The sequence below is a fragment of the Acipenser ruthenus genome, chromosome 14, assembly GCF_902713425.1.
Source record: "Acipenser ruthenus chromosome 14, fAciRut3.2 maternal haplotype, whole genome shotgun sequence".
Classification (NCBI taxonomy): Eukaryota; Metazoa; Chordata; class Actinopteri; order Acipenseriformes; family Acipenseridae; genus Acipenser; species Acipenser ruthenus.
Genome location: NC_081202.1, coordinates 29,729,986 through 29,747,939, shown reverse-complemented (window position 1 = coordinate 29,747,939; position 17,954 = coordinate 29,729,986). Strand labels below are relative to the sequence as shown.

The 17,954-nt window shown below is 38.8% G+C and overlaps 1 protein-coding gene across 1 annotated transcript in view; it reads left to right on the top strand.

The window, feature by feature from the left end:
* The first annotated feature begins 1,732 nt into the window (after nucleotides 1–1,732).
* Nucleotides 1,733–17,954, top strand: part of LOC117419377 (PR domain zinc finger protein 4-like) — a 19,608-nt gene continuing 3,386 nt past the window's right edge. The window contains exons 1-11 of the mRNA XM_034032079.3: nucleotides 1,733–1,836; nucleotides 2,891–2,939; nucleotides 3,270–3,403; nucleotides 4,920–5,108; nucleotides 5,911–6,699; nucleotides 9,624–9,773; nucleotides 11,517–11,635; nucleotides 12,677–12,762; nucleotides 13,006–13,133; nucleotides 13,446–13,772; nucleotides 15,991–16,159. Of these exons, the coding sequence (XP_033887970.2) occupies nucleotides 3,271–3,403; nucleotides 4,920–5,108; nucleotides 5,911–6,699; nucleotides 9,624–9,773; nucleotides 11,517–11,635; nucleotides 12,677–12,762; nucleotides 13,006–13,133; nucleotides 13,446–13,772; nucleotides 15,991–16,159 (2,090 nt within the window). The 5' untranslated portion in view covers nucleotides 1,733–1,836; nucleotides 2,891–2,939; nucleotide 3,270. The remainder of the gene's footprint in view (nucleotides 1,837–2,890; nucleotides 2,940–3,269; nucleotides 3,404–4,919; nucleotides 5,109–5,910; nucleotides 6,700–9,623; nucleotides 9,774–11,516; nucleotides 11,636–12,676; nucleotides 12,763–13,005; nucleotides 13,134–13,445; nucleotides 13,773–15,990; nucleotides 16,160–17,954) is intronic.

Genomic DNA, 17,954 nt, shown 5'->3' with positions numbered 1-17,954 from the left:
TTTTTAAGCAGGTAAATGAGGTGAGATCAAAAAGAAAGATATCCAGACAGCTCCTAGCTTTAGACCTCCTCCCACCCAGTTCACTGCTTGGATAATCCTTGAGCCCGGATCATATTTCAGCATCAGGGTTTTTAAATGTAGAAATAGGATTACACTGCGTGCAATTATAAGTCCTAGTTATGGGCATTGCAGTTCAAAAGTATCATTTCCATATATATGCTGTTGAATATACACCAATCCATATTAAAGGTGTGTCCAAATGTGTGTGTGTGTGTGTTTGTATTTATTATTGTGGTAAAATGCCCGTTGTCAGGATGGCAGGACACTGCGCACCTCTATTTCCAGGTTTCCGCGATATAGGAAGCGTATTTAAGCCTTATCTCAAGAAAAACACTTATTTTGTTTTTTATATATATAGTTCTTTTTACAAACTTCTTTTTCTGCTTCCTGCCTCCTGCCTTGTATCCAACACCCTCTCTCCTACCCAGCAACCCCTTTTCAAAAATCAGCTCCCTTTGATTTCACCTTTTCTCAATTTGTTTGGACACTGGGTGCCATTTCGGCTCCAAATGAATGCTCGCCACCCACCACTTCCCAAGGTCCTAATGCCTTTAGATTCTATTCGCTCACATACACCCCATCACTATATATACATACATACATACATACATATATATATATATATATATATATATATATATATATATATATATATATATATATATATATATATATATATATATATATTCTTCAGAAAATGGTTATAGGGCATAACCAGGATTCATAATGTGCGGACCTCTTAAGCTGTTCGAGTTTGTACTGAAGAAACGTTACAGAGTTTGCACCAGTAGTTCTAAATCTTAGTTTACTTGCAAGTCACATGTATTTTGCATCGGCAAAATTAAATAGCTCCTAAAAATGCAAATATTTTCACTCACGTTTGCTATTTGTTTACTGAATTGTTACAAACAAGGGTAATAATAATAATAATAATAATAATAATAATAATAATAATAATAATAATAATAATAATATTTGCTTACGATTGTAAGTCGCCCTGGATAATAATAATAATAATAATAATAATAATAATAATAATAATAATAATAATAATATTTGTTTACGAATGTAAGTCGCCCTGGATAAGGGCGTCTGCTAAGAAATAAATAATAATAATAATAATAATAATAATAATAATAATAATAATAATAATAATAATATTTGTTTACGAATGTAAGTCGCCCTGGATAAGGGCGTCTGCTAAGAAATAAATAATAATAATAATAATAATAATAATAATAATAATAATAATAATAATAATAATAATAATAATAATAACTTAATTGTGAACAGAATAATCATGTTTGCACAGTGACATATTGGCAGCCTTGTATTTAAAGGATTTTATAAAATATAGTCTGAAATGTTGCCTGTATACGTTTTATCAATATACTGTTTTATAAAAATATACCTTTGAACAGACATATGGATTTTTAAAAAAAAGCAAAGAGTACCACAGGAGGGCGCTGTATACATCACTACAGCGCTGCAGTAAGGGATTGTCATTATTAATCAGAACCATTAAAATAGATGTTACATATTTAATTTATGTCAGCAATTTATAAGGTACAAATTATAAGATGAATAATAATACAAATATGTATATGATTTACTGATGTGAAATGATAGAACAATGATGACTAGTCACCGTTCTTCCCTTCTTCGGTATGTGAAAATATTAGAAGTTTACCGTGTTCCCTAAATATTCCTGCTCATGCTCAGAAGAGATGGCGTCTCAACAGTGACGAATCGGAACAGAAAAACAGCTTGTGCTAGGTCGGTGAACCATAATAAATTGAAACATTTTGTTCTTTATATGTTATGTAAATTCACAGTAACGTAGAAAATACTATGCAATAGTATATACTTTTCTAGAAGGCTTATTTATTGTGAACACGTTAGGTGACAAACCGGCCACTGTGTTGTTGTGTGTGACAGCACTAGTAAACCAGCTGGATGTCGGGGTCTAGTAGTGTGTTTTTGTCTTAGATTGTGTACATAATTCTATTTAGTTCGTAATTTGTACAACTTACTTGGTATTTTTTACCCCACTGTTTTACCTTTGACATAAATACATATACAGCACTGTGATCATTTCATTAATTGCCCGTGAATATATTTCACCCAGTTAATTTTGATGTCAGGAAGTTCCCCGTATCAATGTAAAACAGTAAATATCAATGTAAAAGTACATAGGCTTGTATTATTTGCCGTGTTGAATTGTGGTAGTTTGAGTCACATCTGCACAGAAGAACGCACCTTTTTAATGTACCGTTCTGTATAATTGATTAGTATTAGTATTTGTTAACATTTTTCTTAGTTTAATATCCGCGGGAGAGTTAGTAATTATTTGTTTTAATGCATCTAAAATAATTACTCTTCCTACTGTATTAGGCAATGCTTTTGTATTCAATTTGTCCAGTACAATATTAAGTTAGTGTACATATGTAGAGTATCATATTAGTACATTTATTAAAAAATTAGGTAGCCGAAGTATTTACCTAATATTTAAGTAAATTGTTACCGATATACACATGAATTTTCATTTGCATAAATGGAAAGTTATGCCCATTTAAACACGTTTTCATGTATGTCATATACTGTTATGTAATTTATAAAATTATAAAAGTGTTGGCAGTTTTATATGTCACTTTTTATTACAATAAATTGTTTAAAGGTTTCCACGTTTTGATAAAGCAGTTTAGCTTTCCCAAACTCGTCTTTCAAACCTTTTTTGGGTGGGGTTTGAGAGAGCAGTTCAGTCTATATGACCATCCAACCACCCAAATAATGAAATCATTTCAGAACATCAAATCTTTTTTTTTCTTAGAGAGGAGTGATTCAAGATGGAAGTAATGAGCTAAAAACATATAAGTCAGGTAAGTTCATTGTTCATTTGTTTCCATCCATATCTGTATTACACTAGAAAAAAACAAATGCATGAGCTAACAATATATAGTTGTGATCCCTGCAGAACAGGCAGGTTATAAAAAAAAAGGTTCACCGACTAAAATCTGGGATAAAAAGTAAGTTGTCATTCAGAGGTTTCAAGCCCTATACTCTTTATTGTGATTACCTCTTACAACCCTGAGAAAGGCATACAGAACATTGTGTTTTCTTCATAATATACTAATTACTTAGTTACTTTCTTGTGCTGTTTATGTTATGCTGGTTATTTTACCCATGCTCTGTGTTTTCATCTGGATTAGTATGAATGACATTAACCTGAGTCCAGTTGGGATGGACCAGCTGAGCGTCTCCTCTGTTAGTGGCTCTATACCTGTGACTGGGGGTCAGCTGGGGCTGGCAACCTCACCCACCCACCACCCCATTGCCACACCAGGTAAGGGGCTGGGGATCCTGGCAACATTGGCCCCCTATTTGTCAAAAGTCTTTCTCTCATTTTTTGTGATAGGCCCCCCCCAGAAAGATAAGTAAAATTACTGAATAACTGGCAACAATTTCAGGTGAGTGTGTAACTGGGCAGTTTGATCTTATGTCTGCCACATCATGGAAGTAATGGATCAATTCCCATTCCCCTAAACATTTTATATCTTCAAGTTGCCTGGCTTGAAGTTTTACATTTCTAAATTATTTCTGTGCAAGTTCCTTGATTGGGTGAAGACAGCAGGGGGGGGGGGGGGGGGGGGGGGGGGGGATGTTAATTATATAATACTATAACTAGGGATGTGATTTTCTTACGGTAAAAATCACGGCACAGCCACGGCTAAAGATAGACAATTTCATGGAATGGTCACGGCTACAAAGATTTGAACTTAAAGAATATATTTATTCATGTAATATACTGTAATATTTTAGTATTTGTGCAATGTAAACGTATATTTAATGTATTTAACATGTATTTAATGTTTTTTATTTTAACACACGCTTCTAGTCAAAAGTAAACAGATTATTTTTTTAACAGTACCTTTAAAAAAAAAAAACGTAACAGGAATATGCTTCCCTTTTAATTTTGACTTGTATACCATGTCCAAAAAAAATGATCTGAACACTGAATTTTTTTTTTTTTTTTTAAATAAATGCTGTGGTTGTAAATTGAGAATTTTACAATATCCTTTTTGTTAATGTCTATTTAAACACAGCTGTGGTTTTGGTATTAGATGCACATTAACATATTAAAAGGATCGTTCTGCATTTACAGTGTTGACAGGTTCTGTTACGCACCGCAGGGGAACGACTGCAAGAGCTGCACATCGGGGTTCATGCTTCTCCAGAACTGTATACCGTCCTACCTTTAGGTTTTGCATTATCAAGTGCATGCAGAGGTATACTTTCTGCACAAAAGGCTTCGGTTAATTTGAAGTGTGTTTCTCATTAAAGCTGCCCCCTTCACTTCCATGAAATTGTTTGGGATAGTGCTCTTCTAGATGCTTAGAACTTAATTTTGCCACTTTTTTTTATAGTTCTGTGTCAGTATTCACCTGTATTTGACGTTTGCTAACCGCTTTAACTTTGCACTGAAACCAATTCAGACGTGAAAGACGTGAACTGCTCCTTTCATATTTTCACGCTGTGGAAATAAATGTCAAAATTCATGGGTTCTGCGACCACCATGACAAAATCACATCCCTAACTATAATCTAGCCACTAAGTGATATATATATATATATATATACATTTAAAGGTTTCTGAAGCATTTTCAATTTGTTTCTCATTTTTCGTAATATTACTTCTTTTCAAAACAATCCGAGTTAAACAATGGGTTACTGAAGCTTTGAAAATATGCCCCTCTTTATGCCTCAAACTGTTTCAAACCTTGGAGGAGGAAGCGGTAGCATATATCATGGGCTTGGTTCAGTTGTATCTTATTGTATATCTATTTTGGTGTGTGTTTTCAGGTATGCCGGTGGCGATTCCTAATTTTGGCCCTTCTCTGGGCTCTCTCCCCTCGGCCCTGTCCCTCATGCTGCCTATGGGACCTCTCGGGGACCGGGGGGTGATGTGTGGGATTCAAGAGAGGAACTACACCCTGCCGCCTCCCCCTTACCCTCACCTTGAGAGCAGCTACTACAGACACATCCTGCCAGGTAAGCTACAGGTAGAACTGACCTCCCCCTAGTTACTTATAGTACATAGCCCTTGTTAGCTCTTCGTAGCTTGTGTGACACATTTGACTGAACAAGGTGTTGCAGTGCTGAAGAACACTAATTCATATTTGTGGAGATTACTTCCATGAAGTATACATGTATACAAGGCACCCTGCTCCTACATGCATCTGTATGCAAGTCACTGTAACATATAGTATATAGTATATATATAAATAACACTTCAATACAGACAACATGGGACACAACAAAAGTAACTTCATCCATTTCTTGTGGTCCGTAACATATTAACATGTACAGTTGAACCTGTCTTTATGCTATAAGAGTGCCTTCTCGTGAGCACTTTTGTTGGGGCAAGAGGACACACTTTTACCATCTTATACTTTTACCTGAATTCTAGTCTCTGATTGATTGGGCTAAGAAAGGCTGTATCTGTAGAACCGCTCTGAATAATGTATTTGTGTTTAGCTCATGTTTGGTGGTGGTGGTGGAGGGTAGACACAACAATAGTCTGGTGAAGTTTGTTCTCTGGTGAATAATGTACTCTGTCAGAGGTCAGTCAGAGGAACACTGCAGTAGTTTAATCTTGGTATTGTTTGTGACAGCATGTGGAACAGGTCCTTCAGTGTATGAGAATCTAGGACTAGGTGTTCTGGCCAATGGGCTAGCAAGTCTGTAGCTTCAACAGCGCTTGACTGAATTTCTTAAAACTTTGCCTGTGAAACTTTTTCCCCATACACCTAATTGTCTGTTGTTGGAATAACTATGTTTATTTATTTTCTAGGCATATTGTCATATCTAGCAGACAGACCGCCACCTCAGTATATCCACCCCAGCTCCCTAAACATGGATGGGAACCCTGTCCTCTCTGTGCCAAGCAACCCCTCTGCCCTTGACCCATACCAGCCTGGAGGAGTGGTGGGATTGGAGCCCAGCATGGTGACTTTGGACTCCCGGCAGGTGGGAACCCACAGTGCGCAAAGCCTTCACCCCAGCAGTGGACATGAAGTGGCCCTGGACACTGGCATGGCCATGGAACCGGTGTCTAGAGTGACCAGCCCCATCTCCACGGATGGGATGGAAGAGGACTTGACGATGGAGGATGTGGCAGGGGAGCACCAGCAGCTACCCGCGAGCTCCAGGAACCACGAGAACATTGTCGTGGATTCTGTGGGGAATAGTTTGCCGGCGGAAGCGGTTGGCCACAGTGATGTAATTCCCATTCACTCAGGGTCCCTGGAGCTACCTGTTGTCATGGAATCGGTGCTCCTGGGCGGGAGGGTCACTAACGGCGGCCTGGGTGAATCTCTCCACACGGTCGGGATGAGCTCCAGCTCGGTCAGGGTGGTCCTCTCCAGCTCTCACCCCACCATGAACCCCCTGGAGCCTGTGTCCATTCATGGGGCCAACATCGGCTTGGAGCCTGTCTCTGCATCGTCCATCACAGCCGAGGTGTCTCTGGGACATGGGCAGGTGGACGCTTCCCCAGAGAATCTGGTCCTTGTGCCTTCCTCTCTGCAGATGGAGGATTCCAACTCCAACAAGGAAAATATGGCCACTTCCTTTACAGTATGTGAGTACAGGAAATACAGGGGAAAGAAATTGCTAGAGAAAATAGAAAAGCCAGTACAGTTGAACACCGAACATGGATCAACCTCAACTAGTAAAGGCAAAGCAGAGCTAACACAGATTTTAAGGAACCGCTGGAGTGGAATGCAACATCTTTAAAAGTAAATTTCATTACTCAGCGCTCCAGATAAGCTGCGTACTTGGTGTTTTACACATTGAAAAAATATAAATTACGCATGATTTTTAAATTAATTGCGCAAAGAATACGTAGAGCAATTTTGCTGCTCAGCTTGAGTTTGCATGTTATCAAGCTTCATGTACTTCATTGGCTTCACGAAGTTTTAATGGTCAATTGTGAATATACTGCATGCGGTAGCTAGAGAATGGGTATAACAAATACCCGGGACAGCTAATTGTAACCTTCCAGAAACACGTAAGAACATAAGAACATAAGAAAGTTTACAAACGAGAGGAGGCCATTTGGGCCATCTTGCTCGTTTGGTTGTTAGTAGCTTATTGATCCCAGAATCTCATCAAGCAGCTTCTTGAAGGATCCCAGGGTGTCAGCTTCAACAAAATTACTGGGGAGTTGGTTCCAGATTCCCATAATTCTCTGTGTAAAAAAGTGCCTCCTATTTTCTGTTCTGTATGCCCCTTTATCTAATCTCCACTTGTGACCCCTGGTCCTTGTTTCTTTTTTTAGATCAAAAAAGTCCCTTGGGTCGACACTTTGAATGCTTGAATCAGATCGCCGCGTAGTCTTGTTCAAGACTGAATAGATTCAGTTCTTTTAGCCTGTCTGCATATGACCTGCCTTTTAAACCCGGAATAATTCTGGTCGCTCTTCTTTGCACTCTTTCTAGAGCAGCACTTATCCTTTTTGTAGTGAGGTGACCAGAACTGAACACAGTATTTTAGATGAGGTCTTACTAATGCATTGTAAAGTTTTAACAGTACTTCCCTTGATTTAAATTCAACACTTTTCACTATATATTTGAGCATCTTGTTGGCCTCTTTTATAGCTTCCCCACATTGTCTAGATGAAGACATTTCTGAGTCAATGTTGAGCCCTTGAAAATGCTAGGAATAAAAATATGAATGTTGAGCATTAGTTTGTAAGGAGCACTGTACCTTTAAGACGTAGACGGTTTTGAACGTAGAGAGGTTGAAGGTCACAGCATGAAAAACGAACGAAAAAAAGAAGTGTGCTCATGTGATAAGTGAACGGCTACATATGGGAAAAAATAAGAAAATACAACTAAAAATGTCAGATCTGTGAGCAGAAAAAAACTGAGTTGTATGTACAAAAGAAGTGATACACCTTGCTTTGTTAAAAACTGATTCGGACCGTGGCTTATTAAAGTTTCAAAAAGAAGAAGAAAGCGGACTGCTGCGTGTTTCTTTTTAAGGGTGCAACATCAACATAAACTCCTAGGTCTTTTTCATAGATTCCTTCTTCAATTTCAGTATCTCCCATATGATATTTATAATGCACATTTTTATTGCCTGCGTGCGGTACCTTACACTTTTCTCTATTAAATGTAATTTGGCATGTCTCTGCCCAGTTCTGAATACTGTCTAGATCATTTTGGATGACCTTTGCTGCTGCATGAGTGTGTTCGCCACTCCTCCTATTTTTGTGTCGACTGCACATTTAACAAGTTTGCTTACTGTACGAGAATCTAAGTCATTAATGTAGATTAGGAATAGCAGAGGACCTAATACTGATCCCTGTGGTACACCACTGGTTACCATGCTCCACTTTGAGGTTTCTGCTCTAATCAGTACTTTCTGTTTTCTACATGTTAACCACTCCCTAATCCATGTGCATTTATTTCCTTTAATTCCTACTGCATTCAGTTGAGAATTAATCTTTTATGCGGGACTATAAGAACGTGACCAACAAGTCCGGGTTTTCAGTAAAAAAATAAAATAAAAATAAAAGTATAGTTCAATCCGTTCATTTGCAGTGCGGACTAATCGGCTGGATTCTTGATCATCAGGATTTCTCTGCACTGTCTTAGTCCCCCTCAACTTAACCTACTGTACCAATTTACCTATCTGTCAACCGAATTTGTGGAAGGTAAATCTATAATAAATACAATATTCTGTGTTGGGAGAGTCAGGATGCTTTATATTGCTATAGCAAGGCGATCAATAAGGAATACAATATCATTGTTTCTTTATTTGCATTAGTGCCGTGTCGACAGTTGGAAAGGGAGAGATCAAGAGTCTGAGAAAGGAAGATTTACAGAAAACTAAAAAACTGAAACAGCCTAGTACTGTACTAGTGGGAGGAGGCTTGGTGAATGCTGTGGCTAACTACATCGAAAGTAACAACTTCTCAGACTATAATATTATTAAGGCAGGACTAAATAAGATCAGGTTTTTGTACAGTAGTTCAAATTAATATTACAATTAAAATATAAGGCTGTAGTTAATGCATACACCATGAGTTAGCATTGAATTATATACTGTATTTATTGGAAGTAATCATGACCAAGGTAATGTTGCATTTTACTCACCCAAAATACAATTTAAATCGGAGAGTAAATGACTCAATGACCCAGAACCTTATCTGGAGTGCTGTCTTAATCATAGCATATTAAACCTTGTACGGAATTCCGACAGTCTACTGTAGTTTTAGTTAGGGGTGTGCCTTTAAGAATTATTTACCGGTAGGTATTAAATAAATATATTGATTGTGTTGATTTCAGAACAAGGAAAGTTGTCCTTCCCTCACTTTTACAACAGACCAATCAATGGCAATTAACTTCCACACAGCTGATTGGAAGCGAATTTCCCTTTCATCCGGGTCTATTGGAAATACAGCATCCTTCAAATGTGTTAGCAATGTTTCTTCCACAACAGCACTGCAAAGTGGTCCAATGACTTGCTTACTGAACTGACAGTGTGTTTGATGTCTAGGGTGCACACTGTGTGGCCAGGCCTACCCATCGGACTGCCCTCAACACGGACCGGTCACCTTTATTCCAGACACCCCTATTGAGAGCCGTGCTCGACTCTCCCTGCCTGGGCAGCTCACCCTGAGGCAGTCTGGGACTGGAGCTGAACTCGGTATGAACACGGTATCTTTCTAATTATGTTGGAAAAAAGCCCATGACAAACACAGCAAGATTAAGTTGGCTGCTGGCATAGCATAAGATATATTGCTCACGTGAATGTACAACTTGCAGGATAAGAGAAGGGCAACATGTGCTGTGAAATTCCGTAGGGGCCAATATGGCTACAGAGGGCACCACCAACATGGTAAAAAAGAGAGCTGTTCATCCATATGTTGGCCCTGGAACAGCATGTTACCCAAGTGCAGTGGTTCTCAGTCCTGGTCATGGGGACCCCCTGTGTCGTCTGGATTTTGTTCCAACTGAGCTCGCAATTACTTAATTGAACACTCAGTTGAACTAACAATGTGCTTAATTAGACTTTTTTAATTGTTTAGCTTATAAAAAGTTGGAGATTTCAAGTTCCTTATACAATTCTATATGTTACTTGAAATCTCCAACTCTTTAAAATAATTAAAAAGCTCTGATTAGGCAAATTGGTAATTCAACTGAGGGTTCAATTAAGCAATTGAGAGCTCAGTTGGAACAAAAACAGCAGAGACAGTGGAGCTCGGTGAGTTGAGAACCACTGCCCTAGTGGAACACTTCTACTAAAAATGGCAGGGGTGTTACAGAATTCTAGATGAACATCCTTTGAACTATGATTCCTGATGATGCAGTGCTCTGCTGTTCCAAGCTGATACCTCTTCATGTATGTGTGAATGGTGCCCCTTTGAACAAGGTTAAGTTACTGTGTTGACGTGAGGATGTCCACATTTAGGATTCAGGCAATGTAGAACTCTGGATGCATTTTGAGTCTGAGAATTGTGAAAAGTAACACATTTCGTTTTACACCCCATTACCACCCGCATATCTATTAGACTGGGTTCGGATGTGGTGAAGAAATAACTCTTATATCAGTAATTCAGCTGGAAGCAGACAAATTACAATCTTACAGTTTTATTACTGCCGCTCATACATTGTACACATTGTTTTTTTAGAAGGCGAACACTAATACACTACTGCAAAGCAAGCTTAATGCTAAAAGATGAGTCTAAGCAATTGATTTATTAGCCATTTAACATTTATTATAATTCTTTTTATTGTAATACTGATGTTTTATTAATTTTGAATATTTTACATTAATTATTAATTTTGTAAATGTTAACCCAACTTTGAAATAATTACTGGTCCTGAATTTATTGGTTGTAAACAATCACTAAAATAATCTTACAACACTATAAAGTTGGTGTTTCTTTTCAGCAGTGTCTTTGCACACTGCCCGCCTTCTGAAAGCCGTTTTCTTTATGTAGTGTGTGAAATATATTGCCTAAACCCAGGTTTATCAGTTTAAAAAAATTAAAAAAATAATTTTCTAAATAGTATTTTTCGGTTGTTATTAGTTAAAACCGAAAACTTCAAGCCCTATTTATATGTTTACGTGCACAAGGACTTGATACCTTTGTAATTGTTTGCTTTAAATGCAGCAACAAATATAGAGATTACGTGCCAAACTCAGTTGTGTTCGGAGTAATCCATGCTTCTGAATTTCTGCACATTAATCCGACTAAATCTCCAATCTGATTCCAGCTCGAAACTGGTTTACATTCAAAATAAACACTCCATTTCTGTTAGATCAAGTAGACTGTGGTTTATGTTTATATTTTCTTGAGAGCCCATGCCGGTCAGGATATGCTTTGGGCCTTTCGTCGGGCAGTTCATTTGTGTTAGATTAGTAGACTGTGCTTTATGTTTGCAGGAGTATTTTCTCGAGAGCCCATCCCAGTCAGGACCTGCTTTGGACCTCTCGTCGGGCAGCAGTGCAGCTCCTTGGATGTATCTGATTGGTCAGACAAGGCCTCTCTTCATATCTGGAAGGTAAATTCCAGGCTGATTCATTTCATGTAGAAGATCTGCACCCCACTCACTAAATTAGTCGTGTTCTTTGGTTTTAAAATATTATACGTTTTTTATAGAAGTTTTAAAAATGCACAGTTAAAGTAAAGTTCATTATCTATTTCCGACTGTGTTTGTTGGATTTTTTATGTTGAATTTGCTGAGCATTTCTTCAGAGTCCTGTGAGTTTTATCACACCTTCTACTGTCTGGACACATACATTCCTGTAGCTACACCAAAAAATGCTTTTTATCTGATCTGAGGTAGTTTCTAGACATGAACATGCATACGGCTAGATGGTAAGCTCATTGACTTTTATTAATACCTTGGTTTATGCTACAAAACCAATAAATAAATAAAAGAATCCACCAAACTCAAATACTTTAATATGAAACTATAATATCTAATGTTCAACACAATCCCTTGCTACAGTCCATTTACTGTGTCTATAGATAGTGTTGTACCTGGGTACCTGGTTAACCGGGGTCCAAGCGACCGACCTCAGGATGTGGGTCAGCACGCTTTGACCCGGGTTGAACGAGACAAAATGCATGACAGCGGACGAAATAACAAACAGCCACACGTGCGTGAAGGAACATTTTTGTTTATTCTTTTTAGCCATATTTTTGTTGATTGAGACACACCATAAACCAGATTGCAGCAGGGATGAAAAAACATTTGCTCTAATCAACATTTGGGCTGACGGTTCAATCCAGAGAAGCTTGGATGGAAGCGTCAGTATCAAGCTGCTCCCGGGGCATTGATACAAGTATTGTTTACTGGCGTCTGTCACCCAGGTCAGCCCCGCTTTATCAAAAGCAGTGTGAAATCACGTAGCTGGTTCTGCCCGGGTAGGTTCTGACCCGGGTAGATCATGCCAGTGTGAAAGGGGCTTAAGTTTCATTTGTAGTGACAAAGTCATTTGTATTTTACCTTCTTTTTTTGCATAAAAAGAGAAAAGCATCTTTTAAACTTCCTTTAAACTTCTTAAGTGCTAAAAATGGAAACTGATTTTCTTTATAGGTTATTCATAACAATGTGCTGGAGTTCTGTGTTGTCACAACAGATGAAAATGAATGTAACTGGATGATGTTCGTTTGCAAAGCAAGGTACTTTATTGTAATGTAGGCTTCTTTATATTTAGCATGATCAAATAGTTTTGCTTATAGTAAAATCTATCTGTATTTGGTCTGATCAAATATAACATTTCATTTTAATTTTATTATATATATATATATATATATATATATATATATATATATATATATATATAATACAAATCTGGAATAAAAGCTTTGAAAATATTGCTTTAATAAAGTTTAATAGCAGCATCCTGTGCCCCAACTGCACAGGACTGGCAGGGAGCAGAATCTGGTAGCCTACCCCCACAATGGTAAAATATATTTCTGCACTTCAAGAGAGATTCTTCCTGACCATGAGCTCCTGTTCTACTACAGCAGGGACTACGCCAGGCACATTGGTAAGCAGTGTAAACCACTTACCGTGGGGAGCACACATGAGTCCACTCATGGTTACAACATGGAAAACGGTTTCCATAGTGGGAAATTGGACTAGGTTCTCCTGAGATTACATTACAAGGAAGCAGGGTGCTCCACTTGCTGGTTTCCTATAGCCCCTATTGAAAGGGGTTAGTTACTGTCCTCAGCTACACCTGATGTAGGGGATGTTAGTGAAATGATATCAATACCCTGTCAATATCACCCCTAACAACCAGGGATAATGGTGTTGTGATGGCACAGTGTAAGTATTTTATCATGCCTCCCTTCTTTAGGTGTCCCTGAAATTCCTGAAGCACAAATTTGCCATCGTGGCAAGGAGTGTGCGTCCTACACAGAACTGAAGTCCAGCCTGAACAGCCACACTCACAGCCATAGCCCAAGCCAGGTGCACAGCAGCAAGCTGGTGAGCAGCCAGTGGCCGGGCAACCCCAAAGAGAGGAAGTTCAAGTGCGCCATGTGTTCCCGTGCGTTCACCTCGTCCACCAAGCTCAACGTGCACATCATGGGCCACGTGGGCATGAAGCCACACAAGTGTGAGTTCTGCAGCAAAGCCTTCAGTGACCCCAGCAACCTCCGAACCCACCTGAAAATCCATACAGGTAAGGGACAACTTGGAGGGCGGGTACACAGAGGGTACATTTCCTCTTATTTGTTTTACCAGGATAGGTTGGTGTAACGCATGTGTGGTACTGCAGGAAGGGGGCAGCAGCCTCATAGATCTGCCAGTCAGTCATGGCAGTGACACGGAGAGGTGGGGAAGAGGGTGTGTTGGCTTTCCCTCTCACTGAGTTGCTGAGAGGCGGGCCTTGGGGATTGCTCGGCCCATAAGTACTGCGCTTGGTTATGCATTCGGGTGGCCGTGATTGGGAATACACAGACGCTGGCTGAGAAGGCCAGTGTAAACATAGACCAGGCAAGAACGCCAGTGGTTGGAGCGAGCGACCAAAACAGACAAGCACGGCTGAGGAAGACAGCCAGCAATAAAGAAATAATTTATTAAAATATATTGTTACATACCTGAGGGGACGTGTGTAGTGAAAGGGAACCTTGGTCACCCCAGTGTATAGTGTATAACACCGTAGGACGGAGATCCCAAGCATAAGCAGCACCTTATTTTGTAGTTTTATTGCTGTGTTTTATTTTTTCATTTCGCCTTTTGTTTTCATTATTATTTTGAGCACCTGTAAGTGCGCCATCTTTTATCTGTTTACTAGTATTGGTATTCCTGTGGTCCGGTTACTCAGGCCACAGACAACAGCGCCCTCTGTGGGCTAAAAGAACATTTCTAAAATAATAAAAATGGGCACCAGTGCAGTGTTTTCAAATAAACCTTCTGTCTCCCGTGTGTGTCAGTGAATTGCCCACCACCCTTCCACATCTGCCGTTCAGTTTAACTGAATACAGGCATAGGAAAGATAATTCTAGCAATCTGGTGTTTTCCCCATTTATATACAGTCCTGGCACAAATTATGGCAACAACAAAAGACTAGTGTTGGGGATTGTATTGCCCATTTTTCCTCACTCAGACCCTTTACTTACTAAATATCTTGCTGCCACTGTATAGATCATTGTATATTCTTTAAAAATATGCTCAATATTTTAATGAGCAAGACATCTCACAAGTAGAATGGTACCCTGAAATGTTCTCTTTTTCTAGGAAAGCAGTACAAGGGGTGATGTTTGTTGCTGGATAACTGCACTCGGACGACTTGCTCACTAAATATGGTATCCTTGAATAGATAATTGTCTCATCTTCAAAAAAAAATGATAAGAATTTTATTGAGCAATCCATCTCACAATTCCGTGGTACCTTAAATCTGATTAATTTACTAACAATGCTGAATGACTGGGTGGAGCATTTGTTCTCTATTTTACTGCCAAGACTGCTACAATATTCAATGCAGTGCTGTCCTTGGCAGTCCTCAGCCAGAAACCCATTTTTGAGGGTAAAATAAAGAGAACATGTCCATACCCAGTCATTCTGCATTGGTAGTAAGTGGATAATATTTGGGGGACCACAGAACTTGTGGGAGAGACTGTTCATTAAAATCTGTTTAGTGAGCAAGTAGTCTGAGTGAAGTTATCCAGCAACAAACTCTCCATCTCCAGTTGTACTGCTTTCCTTGAAAAAGGAGAATATTTCGAGGTATCATTCTACTTGTGAGATGTCTCGCTCATTAATATTAGCATATTATTAAAGAGGATCTATTCAGTGATACCAAGGTAAGTAAAGGATCTGAGTGAGGAAAAATGGGCAATACAATCCCCACCCCTGGTCTTGCTGTAAATCAGTTGTTGTTGCCGTAATGTGTGCAGGTAATGTATGTAGAAAGAGGTTTGCTATAAAGAAACCACCCAAATTGACCTTTGTCAATTATTTAATTACAGTAGTTATTATAGGATTATCCTTCTGAAAGAGTTAAATAAACATTCATTTATTTGAAATGTTACTTATATATATATATATATATATATATATATATATATATATAAATTACTAAAACATTTGTGCATAGGATTGGGGTGAGTTTTAGTTGAGTAAAGCATCATACTTCAAATATTTATTACTCTAAATATTTTATACAAATTCAACTAATTTGTAAAACAATTGTCAACAACCAGGAAACACTGGTAGGTGTTCAGCTTTAAATCAGTTGAGCAAGTTCAGTAATTCCACTGTGTCTCTTATTAAGCTACTTAGTTCACACATACAACCAGGATGACTTTGTAAATAAGATATCACATCTCTACAGCCCTAACTGGCATAACAGGCAATAAATACATATATCCATTTGTCATCTTCTCTGTTTCATTTAGGCCAGAAGAATTACAGGTGTGCAGCCTGTGAAAAGTCTTTCACGCAGAAGGCTCACTTGGCATCGCATATGATCATCCACACGGGAGAGAAGAACCTGAAGTGTGATCATTGTGACAAGATGTTCATGAGGAGGCAGGATCTCAAACAACACATTCAGACTCACACACAGTAAGAAAAGGGAAACAAGACACTTTCTTTCATACCAACAATCCCAGCACATAGGGTTAAAGGTGTTGGCTGTAGAATGTTTTTCTGTCTCATGAAAGCTAGACATTTCAATAAAAAAAAAATATATATATACCAAAAGAAGTAACTGGAATTTAAACCGTAAGATCTTTTCTGTAAGAAGCAATAGTTATAGCAGTCTATATTTATAGGGACTTTGCTGCATGGGGTAAACTTTGTGGGGTTTATTCATGTAGAGAAGTTGTCGGGCACATTGTACAACAGCCTGGAGATCTTTCGATTAGTTTTAAATTGATGTGGTTGGAAGCAAGTAAAATAGAGAGTGGTGAAATGAGTCCCAGTTGTAAAATAGATAACTCGGTATCTAACCACATAAACATTACATTCACACAGATTTACAATATTCAGTATTATGACAGATTGGTGCTATGTGGTAATAATGTTTGAGTTGGTGTTCATGGATACTATACTATATGTGGTAGAGATGAGAATATATGTAAAAAAACAAACAAAACAAAAAAACACGTTACCATTGAACATGGGGAGAAGGCTGAGCTTCTAAGCTTTCCAACAATACTGCCCCTTTCAGTCTAGCTGCAACAATGATGGAGCAATGATGAAAGGCTTAACTTCAGGCGATCGTAGTTCCGGCTAGGAGAACCAGGTAGGTGGCTTTTACGGTGCCTGAGTAATATGTGCGTAACCTTCGGTGCGCTGGCGTCCCAAAATGAATGGGGCTGAGTTTTAAAAGTTAAAGCGAAAATCACCGCTTACAAAACAACACCTAGATAGACTTAATATCGTCTTTTTTTTCAAAACTGTTTACTTACTGCAGTGTACTGAGTTTCTATAATCCTTAAAGATAGCGGCCGAGAATCACGTACGGGAGAATAAAGTCTCGTAGCACTTAAAATATCCAGCACTACTTTTATTTATTTATTTTAACCAGAACTACTCAGAAGGCGGCTCATAGTGCTTTCGTCACTGACACCCACTTCCTTAGAGATTGTTGTAGCGTTTCAGGCATTCTAAATTGGGTGGAAAATACAGTAGCTTGGTTTCTTAAAATATCTCTGCGGGATTTTCCCGCACTGAAAGTTGCAGATATGTGGGAACAACTTGAAAATTGCGAGATTCCCGCAATCCCGCGCTGAAATTCAAGCCCTGATATATATATAAAAAGAAACACATAGGTATTTTGAATGTACTTTTTATAGCATTAGTATGGCAGTTTGCATAGTAAAATAGACAGTTCCAAAGAACTTTAACCTGTACAGAAATCATTAAGACATTCAATAAAGTCACTTTCCAAGGTCAAACAAAGGTCAGGGTCAACAGAAATCAGTAACGGGTATGCCCACCATTGGCATCGATGACGGCCTGACATCTCCTGCCCATGGAACGAATCAGAGCCTGGATAACATGCTGGGGAATGGCAACCCACTGTTGCTCAAGTGCCTGGAAAAGTCCTTGTAACGTCTGTGGCTCGGGGTGATGTTGTCGCACACATCGATCAAGCTTGTCCCACAAATGCTCAATGGGGTTCAGATCTGGTGATCGAGACAGCCAGGGAAGCACTTGAACATTGTTCTGAGTGAGGAAAGCTGTGGTGGCCCGGGCTGTGTGCAGTTGTGCATTGTCATGCTGGAAAATGACATTACGATGGTTCATGAATGGGATCACATGAGGCCGTAAGATCTCATGACAATAGAGCTGAGCTGTCAGGTTGCCTTCAACATGAACAAGGTTGGTTCTGCCTCTGTCTGAGATTGCCGCC